Raw genomic sequence first — 9,863 nt, 5'->3', positions numbered from 1 at the left:
TTATATCAGGATTATTCTTATTATTATTGTCCATTATAGCACTGTGTAGTTCTATAATTCCAGACTTTCCAGACTAATACCCTGTTCTTCAACTTCAGGACCCCACAGGACTGACCACCACAGAGCGCTGCAGTGACACTGACATGGTGGTGGTGTGTTAGTCTGTGTTGCGCTGGTACAGGTGGATCAGACACTGCATCAGTTATCCAGTTACATTTCCAAAGTTCTAGGCAGCTGCTTAGAAGAGTCCATGGCTGCTGACGGTTGGGACAAAGTTTGAGGAATCGGAGTATTTTTAAAGCTGTAAAAATGTAGCTACAATTGGTCTGTGAACAAGCCGTAGCCCTTAAAAGCTAATTAAGCAACTTTTACATGGTACTCCTTTCCTTTCTTCACTGTATTATTGTATGAAATAAAGGGAAATCACTAATCTTGCTGCAAATGATGAAAATAATGTGACATTTTTGAGAACACTTCATCTTCTGCTGACTTAGCTATTCAAAGTAATAGAAATTTCGACCAGGGCTGCATTTAGCAAAATTTAATTATTCCCTGTAGACACAGTGTCATTTATTTGTGTTTCAACTTCCGCACACAAGGTACACGATCTGGCATGGCCACGCCCACAGCTTACTTCATTTGCCACTGACAGTTTGGGGCCTGAGAGTGCGCGTCCGGGGCTTGGTGATGAATATGAATGAATTGAGCCTCTACTGCAACCAGACAATTGTGTTATACCGACTGAGTGAACTCTAGGGTGCACTTTAAGCTTGAGCAGTGCAACCTTGCATCACCCTGGCATCACCCATTTAATACTGGGCATGTCCTCTTTCTACCCTTTCATGCGCCGTCAGCACATAGTCATTCCCCACAGGCTGCCTTCTCTTAGGTATGCGTTTCTGTTTTATATGATGGGTGTCTGCCTGGCCTCAGTGAGGCCCAAGAGCAAGTTGCAATTTTCTGGGTTGCTGAGCGTGACTGTGCGCTGGCTGATTACTGTGGTGTTCACTCTTACAGTACCGCAGGATTATTCTGGCAGTGATTTGGAAGTTAATGTTGTTAGTTATTAGGTCTTAATAAATACAATTGACTATCAGAGGCCCAACAGTTAAGTTACATTTACATATGTGAGTTAAGTCAGTATAATGAAATGTCTTTCTGTTGTCGTTAATCAACACAATTAAGTAAAGCAAAAGAAAGTTTATATTGGTCAGTTTCACTATTAAGTAAATACCAAGCTAACCTTAATTAACCTTAATACAGTCATAATGGTTTTACATAATATAGTCATGTTGGTTTCTTTAAGTTATTTGCATCTTAATAATGTGATTTAATCATAGTTAAGTTACAGTTAAGTGGAAATTGTTGACCTTAATGGATTAAGTAAAGTTTTTTTTTGTGTACATTATATATTATTATGTAAATATTATGCATTATGTATATAAGTGTTCTATTGAAAATGAGTCATGCCTTTTCTCCGAAATATGCAACTTCTAGCACTATATATTTCTGAAAGGATGACGTGTCCACTTTATGGCCATATAGAACCGGTCATTAGGGGGTTGTAAAATTGCTTATCATCTGATTCCCCGATTGCCAATAAAAACGCCTTCATTCAAGGGCAAGGCTGTAAACTGTGGAGCCTGTGATGTTAAGTTTGTATTTACGTGTTTTCCTTTTATAGAAAGAGCAGTGGAGCAAACATAGAGGTCTGCGGCTGAACCCTTGTTGTTCATTAACTATAATTGTCAAAGTGGGCGAGCTAAGATAGTGGGACAGTGTAACTCTATTTTTGGGTTTCTGTGGCACTGTACTAAGCTGCCATCTTGGGTGGGTGGATCTGAGCAACTGAGTAACACCACACTAAACAGTTAGCCATGCTTTGTTGTGCTTGTTCGACTTCGATAATTTGTAGAAGTAGTAGTAGTAGTAAGGCCTGGTATTTCCAACCAGTGCCATCGTAAGTTGTGTAAACATGATCTCCCATTATAATTGCTCTTATGTTTTTGTGTGTGTGCAAAAGAGAGAGAGAGCGAGAAGTCATACCAAAATTGTAGACGTCCCAAACAGATGAGTTAAGTGGAGTGAAGGCATGTAAACAATCTGGGCGTGATCTGATTTGATCCCAATACTGCAAAATAAACAGCAGCTTCATTGTCTTCATTGTCGTCCTACAGCTCAGACCTGTCCTGAACCTGATATTCGTATGCAAATGTTGAGCACCCCTGTTCAAATGCCATGTTTTTGTCAACTGTAGTGAAAAGGAGTTCCACCACAGCCACGGTTCTCAATGTAGGGTCCACAAGGGATCCCTAATATTTACCCAAGGAATCCAGAGGCCAATATAAACTTTAATATAAACTTTGACATCACTGGAAAACTTCTTGCGCTGCCATTAAATAAATGTGATGGTTTAAATGTGGTCATTTGAACAGTTCAGTTATATTGATAAATACAGTCAATGGCTGAGAAAGGTTTGAGAACCCATGCTCTACAGAAAACAGTACACTGAACATAAAAAAAACACCTTCCTAATTTAAGATAGGTCCATCTTGTGCCACTAATATTTCGAGACGTGGACTCCATAGGACCATAGGAAGTTGTTCTGTGGTATCTGGCACTTAGAGGATAGCAGTAGATCCTTTAAGTTGTCCTGCAAGTTGCAAGTTAGGACCTGCATGGATCATATCAGTGAGCCTTAGGCACCCAAGACCCTGTCGCTGGTTCAAAGGTCATCCTTTCTTTCTTGTTTTTTCAGTTTAAAGAACAGTATAATGCAGAGACGATTGGCCGATGCCAATATTTCTCAAGTACATACAGTCTCTGCTGCTACATCTACCTGGATTAGCACTACGGAAAATGTAACCTGTATTTATAGAGGGTTGTGTGTGCGAAATAACAGTTAAATACAAACCCCTGTCTGATGCTACAATTTTTTAAAGCAATTGTTCACCGATAACGATACTAATCGGACATTATTGTCCATCCCTAACACATTGAAAGCTTCTCTGTTGACGTTCTACCATGATATCACTCCAAATAATCCTTTTTGCCAGCTATAACAGCTTAAAGCCTGTTATTTCTTTGTAATAAAGTTAATTTTGCTCCTCAGGGCCCTCTGTGTAAATGTACAAAGTACGTCTTGTGAATATCTTCTCAAAGTCTAATAAATATCTGCTGTATTTCACCTGTGTTGCTCTCCTCACAATGTAGAATAAGCGGTCCTAAAAGTGGGTCAAGTTAGGTCAGCATAACCCTGACCAATCTCAAGGCTAACATTGCTCCGCCCTCTTTTTGAGTGTGAGCAACCTGGTGGGCTAAAGCCAGTTTTGAAAGCATTTTAGTGAGCTAGCTAGTTTAGTTTGAATGTTTGGTACATTAATCGGTTATGCCAGTGTTCTGTGTGTGTGCATTCCCTACATACATTGCCTTTCAAAAGTATTCGGCCTTTGGCCACATTTCAGGCATAAAGATATGAAATTGTAATTTTTTGTGAAGAATCAACAACAAGTGGGACTCAATCGTCAAATTTATTGGATATTTTAAACTTTTTTTAGAAATAAAAAACTGAAAAGTGGGGCGTGCAATATTATTCGGCCCCTTTACTTACTTTAATTACTAATATTGCACGCCCCATTTTTCAGTTTTTTTATTTCTTAAAAACGTTTAAAATATCCAATAAATTTCATTCTGCTTCACAATTGTGTCCCACTTGTTGTTGATTCTTCACAAAAAATGACAATTTCATATCTTTATGTTTGAAGCCTAAATTGTGGCAAATGGTTGAAAAGTTCAAGGTAACTGTAAGTATCCACAGTAAAGTGGATAAAGGCCTGACCTTCTTTAAGGTATAATCATATAAAAGATGGATACGTTTTCATAGTTAGTCATGGACACAGTGGTGTCGCCTACAACACAACCAGCGTATAGAGTAAAGCTTTCACCGAGCAAAGCTGTAGTAACTTCACTCAAAAGGCAAATGCGGACAGAGTGCTCTGTCCATTATGTTGTGTATCTATATTTGTTCGCCATAGACAGAGGGCTGTCAGCCAGATCATCCTCAGATAAGTGCATCTTGTCGATTTTTGAGTAGTGTTTTATCATATTTGCGCTTTTTGTGTCTTCACTTAATACCGAAGTCTTCTGAAGTACTTCATCGGCTCAAATGAAATCTTTCATTCATGAATGGCTAAACAACTTCCGGATTATATCACAGATCCAGTCGGCTTACTAGACAGTTCAACGACCTGGATGGGTTCACAGGCATGTAGGCCAGACCTGCGCAATGTCGAGATAAAGGCAAACAAATATTACACACAAGATAAGGATGTCATGAAGTGGGCCCTTCAGAAACCTACATCTCTCACTCTCAGGCTGAAAACAAACAAATACATGCAGCGTGTTCTGGACTGTTTGCTGTTGTCAGGGTCGTTCCCTTTCCTCCATCACCTAACAGCACCACTGATATTCATATCCTGAACAAGGCCTATATTATGAAGTGTGTGCGAGGAACATTCAGGCAGGCTGTTATGAACGGTGCATTCTCAGAATTCGTTTTTTTTTTTTTTTTTGATAAGCGTTCATAAGAACTGAAATAGTCTCACAAGAAAAACAAAATGTCACATTCTTACACATGTTGATAAACAATTGTCTCATTGAGTTTTGAGTCCAGTACTTATGCAGTGCCACCTGCAGCCAGCAGTGATGAAATCTGGTGTAGCTGTAGTGACTTAACTGTCACCCTGCTGAACAATGTGGCAACTGTAATGCTGCCAGACCATGTGCTTCCTTTGTAAACACAGGATCTGTGATGATGGAAAGTTGTTGTCACACACAGAAACACACACACACAGACAAATGTTTTTCAGTGCGAGTTCTGTATTCTTTGTCTGTTTCTCTTTCTCTCTCTCACCCTCACACTCTTTATATGTGTAATTACTATATGTATATGTATGTATGTATATATTTATTTCTTTATTTATTTATAGACTATGATGGTACCTCTTCATAATCATTGAATTCAGATGTTTCTTTCAATCCCATTGCCACAGGTGTATAAAAGCAACTACATAACCACGCTAAGTTACAAAGCAGGGTTGCCAGGTACTGAGGCGTACTGAGGTAGCTTGCCGAGCCCAGGTATCGAACCCAGGTATCAATAACCCGGAGTTCTGACCGCTGAACCACCACTGCCCCCATGTTTCAATACTTTCAATGTCTTTCTCTACATATATATATCTATATAAGTCAGAAAGTCTGCACACCCCTACACCTTCTCCACGTTTTATTACGCTACAGATTTATTCTAAGATAGATTGGATTCAGGTTCAAAATCAGGCTTTTAGTAATTTTGCTAATTTATAGAAGATCAAAATGTTAAATATCATATGTATGCACACCTTTATACCTAAAAGTGAGCTGAGGTGCATTTTGTTTCCACTGATTGAGATGTCTTTACTCAATTGGAGTCCAACTGTGGTGAATTCAATTGATTGGACATGATTGGGGATTGCCATCACTTGCCTATATAAGGTCCTACTGTTGACAGTGCATGTCAGAGCAAACTCCAAGCCATGGGGTCAAAAGATTTTGTTAAGGCATACAAGAAGAGTGCAGAACATTGCTGCTGCTTTACAGGTGCAAATGGCTGTGTACCGACGTACCCCATCCAACCTGACAGAGCTTTCAAGGATATGGTAAGAGGAAGGGTCAATAATGTCCAGAAACAAGTGTGCCAAGCACATCGCTTCTTTCCCAAGACGCCTTGAAGCTGTAATTGCTACCAAAGATGCATCAACTAAGTATTAGGCTAAGAGTGTATACAGCTACAGTAACCCTTAAATAACCTATTTTTGTCAGTAAAATAAAATTGCATATTTTATAAACCTGTTTTCACTTAGTAATTATTGGTGATTATGTGTAGATGTTTGACTTGTTAACATGACATTGCCATGGCACTGTCACACATGATATATAATCAATATTGTCATCATCACTAAACGATTAAACATGTCGTTATTCTACATGAACCTGTTATTATATTTAAAAAAAAGTGTTATTATTATTTCGACCCAAATCTCAAAAGTGTCCTATGGTGTAAAAAAAATAATAATAATAAATTCAAGAAAATCACATGAATGTGATATATACCTCCGCCATCTATTTCTATCATTTTTATCACCCATATATTTTTAAAAGTGTGGTTACCTGATACGTTTTGTCACTGGAAGCCATGTCCTTCAGTGTTACAGCAAATCCCCATTTTAACTTGGGCAATTCCACGAAAAGCTTTATTTAGTTGAAGGATCCCAGTAACGTTACTGAAGCCCCTTCCAGCAGTGAATCCCATAACATGTGCACATTTCATTTTTTTGTCTCAGAGCTTATTAAAACTTCTATGTTTATTTATAAATATATGTTGAACTACATGGTAATGGAAAACCACCTTAGCAAGGTGTTGGGCCACTATAAGCAGGTGAAACAGCTTCAGTACAGCTTAGCACAGATTCTACGAGTCTGGAACTGTACTGGAGGGAGGGAACACCATTCTTTCTAAGCACATTCCCTCAGGTGGTGCTTTGATGATGATGGTGGTGGAGAGCATTGGAAGAGACTGCGAAGGTCAGAGCATATGACTTATATCATTTTCATTCTCATCAAACCGTTTAGTGACCCCTTGAGACCTGTAGAAGTCCTGAAAGAGACCACGCCCAGCAGGATAGGAATATTTCATGATATTTTAATATTTAGGTCATCAGTCAGAATAACTGTGCACTGATTGCACTAGGGGCCCACAAAGTGGTGCAGCTCCCGGGGCCTGAGGTTGTAGGTTCGATTGTCACTCTCGCTCCAGTTTTTGCCTGTGAGAAGTTTGGTGTGTTTTCCCAGTGTCTGGGTGTATGGGTTTCCTTTGGGTCCTCTGGTTTCCTCCCACCTCCACACATGGGTAGGTGAATTCACAATGTAAAATCACCCTCTAGGTGTGAGTGTCTGAGTGAATGGGTGTATGTGTGGTACCCTGCACTGAACTGGTGCCCTGCCCAGGGGATGTTCCAGCCTAAAGATCTGAGGCCGCATTAAAACTCTAAGAGTTATGACAAGCAAGTCTGTACTATTTATAGGTAAATATTCAAACTTAAGTATATCGGGGACATTGACCATGTCGACGCCTTTGTACAGAAAGGTCTGATTTGATTTTATCTTATCTCTTCCAGTAAATCTCGCGTTCAGGCAACTCTCTCAAGTGGATCTGATCTGGTCATCAGAGGCCTTTGCACACACTTGTGGAGCCATGCAGCTAAAGTGGGACCTACATGCTCTGAATTATTTGGATAATAAGCTCGTATTTTACATTGACTTCCATTCAAAGTTATGAAAATTTTTGCCTTCTCCTGTAAAGTCACCATTCTGGAGACATGTTTTTTTATTGGACATGTATATATATATATATAAAGTAGAATAAATATTTACTACGTGTCCTACAAGCGTGCACTATTCCAGGCGTGCACTATTTCTGCAGGCAGGGCTGATCGTGAAAGGACTCCTGTTTCGTTTGTTTACCACGTCAATCATGTGACCGTAGCTCCGCCCATCGCTCATCCTCAGCGACGCGCCTGCGTGGAGTGGGCGGGGTAGCACGAGACCAACTCAACGCTCACGCACGCACACAAACACGCACTTCTCGCTTAGCGTGAAGTGACCAAACGCGGAGCAGTAACTGCGTGACGACCTTTTTATGAATGGTGAAGGAAGTCTGCGCCTGTCTTTACTTTTGTCCCTCGTCGGTTTTGGCCGCGGGCAGGAGCGGGTTTCCTCTCGGGCTCGGAGCGGCACTGCGATGCCCTCTGACTTCAGCTCGCTCTTCAGCGCGGATCTCGACCTCCGTTCCCCAAACTCGCTCTACTCCAAAGGTAAGTTTAGAGTCAGTCTCGCGCTCTCTCTCTCTCTCGCTCTCTCTCTCGCTCTCTCTCTCTCGCTCTCTCTCTCTCGCTCTCTCTCTCGCTCTCGCGCGCGCGCGCGCCCCGCTGTCTCAGCTCCTTCCTCCTCTCGGAGGCGAAGAAGCCTCTCGGCTCTGTGTGTGTGTGTGTGTGTGTGTGTGTGTGTGTTAGTTAGGTAATGTTGTTGGTTAGTTAATTAGTTAGTTAGTGCATCTGTTAGGGGGCGTTTAAGCTGTGTGGTGGTTTGATATGAGGGGGAAAGAGCTGCAAGTGACGCTGCTGTCACTCTTTCTGCTCCTTTCTACTTCATGCATGGCATGGCTGATGTGTTTGAGCCAGGAGGGAGGGAGAGAGGGAGGGTGGCTGGTAGTGAGAAAGGGGGGGCCGGGATTGGAGTCAACAAAACTCGCCTTTTCCCCCTCTGGCCTTATCTGTTGCCCTCCATCTCTTCGTGTCTCACTTGCCTGACAGGCCTAACAGCCCCGGCCAACTTTCTCCTACAGCCAACCGAGTCCTAGTCTGGGACTAAGAGCACCTCACTGTTTCTGCCTTTAGTGAATGTGTCCTAAGACTTCAGCCTCCTCCGAATCCTCAGCCCCTCTGTGCTGAAGACCTCTCTGAATGAGGCTCCGGCTGGTCAGAAGAAACGGCCAGACTGAGAGGTTCCTGTGACCCAGGTTCATCTGCCATTTGCCAAACTCCACTGTTGACTCTAAAGCAGCAGCAGTAGTGGAGTAGGTCAGTGCACAGGTTTTACGCAGTTGTGTAAAGGTAATGTGTAACCATACTGTTGGATAATAGCCTGCTCACGTTTTGAAATCACAGAGAGGAAGAGGAAGGCTTTACTACGTGATCCTGACATCTCAAACCTGGATAGCGAGATGTAATAATACGGTAATAACGGGGTTAGTTGCAAAATGCATTATGAGCCATTATGGACTTTTCAACTACACACAAGAGCCAGTGGCATGCAAAGTGTAGGCACCCCTGGGGAAGATTACGCTGCTACTGTAAACAGCCGTCCAAGTAAGAGATGACCCGATTTCCAATCACAAATCTTTTACGGTTTCAAAATAACAAAAAAGAAAAAGGTCCAGAGGTAAAGGTTTGGGCACCATGCATGGTCAGTACTTGGCATAACCCTCTTCAGCAAGTACCCCAGCCTGTAATCACTTTTGGTATCCAGCTACGAGTCTTTCTCAAATTCTTAGGATGATTTTCTTTCAAGTTTTGAAATTCAAGTTTTGCATCTCCTACTGATTTCCTAACGACGTCTGCGAACAAGTCATAGCCCTAACAAGCCAATGAAGATCTGAGACCTTGGTTAAAATGATCAGAGAGCTGAAATCCTGAAATCCAGTTCCTTCAGTCTAGCAGCTGAGACGCTCTTAATAAACTTTACCTTCGTTGTTAAACTCTGTCACTCACATTACGTTGCGCTAAGTAGGTGGAACCGGATCAGAAGTATGCAATTGAGACCAGTTTCCTTCGATTGTCATGATAATGGAATTCACTTTCAGCGCTGCATGTCAAAGACTGTAACAGAGAACTCCCAGACATTTTTCCTATGACCCCCCCCCCCCACACACACACTCTTCGACCTGTATGTCAGGAGTAAGGCTGGTCATGCAGAATTTACTTGGGCCTGTTATTTCCTTTGGGGCGTTTTCAGTTTCATGTTCCTCACCTGGTTTTAGTAAGACTGAATCCAGTTCATGAGGAGGTCTCTGCAGGAAGTCTGGGAGGATGCTTACGGCCTCATGTTGCAATTAGGCCTTGTGTTTTCTTTAGTGAGCTGTCGAAGGAGCTTCGTTTAGGTTACGTTTTGCGCAAGTTTTCGTGTGGAATAGTATCTTGGGTCAGTGCCTCGACGTAGCCTAGCAGTTCCCAGATTACGTAAGAAATAATCTTGCTGGTAATCCTAGG

General features: G+C 41.7%; 1 protein-coding gene across 1 annotated transcript in view; it reads left to right on the top strand.

Moving 5' to 3' along the window:
- The first annotated feature begins 7,662 nt into the window (after nt 1-7,662).
- nfat5b (nuclear factor of activated T cells 5b) overlaps nt 7,663-9,863 on the top strand; it is a 62,361-nt gene continuing 60,160 nt past the window's right edge. Inside the window, exon 1 of the mRNA XM_072661202.1 lies at nt 7,663-7,910. Within this exon, the coding sequence (XP_072517303.1) occupies nt 7,736-7,910 (175 nt within the window). The 5' untranslated portion in view covers nt 7,663-7,735. The remainder of the gene's footprint in view (nt 7,911-9,863) is intronic.

Source organism: Salminus brasiliensis, chromosome 17 (genome assembly GCF_030463535.1).
Source record: "Salminus brasiliensis chromosome 17, fSalBra1.hap2, whole genome shotgun sequence".
Classification (NCBI taxonomy): Eukaryota; Metazoa; Chordata; class Actinopteri; order Characiformes; family Bryconidae; genus Salminus; species Salminus brasiliensis.
Note: the sequence above shows the minus strand (reverse complement) of the source record. Positions and strands in the feature narration are given on the sequence as shown.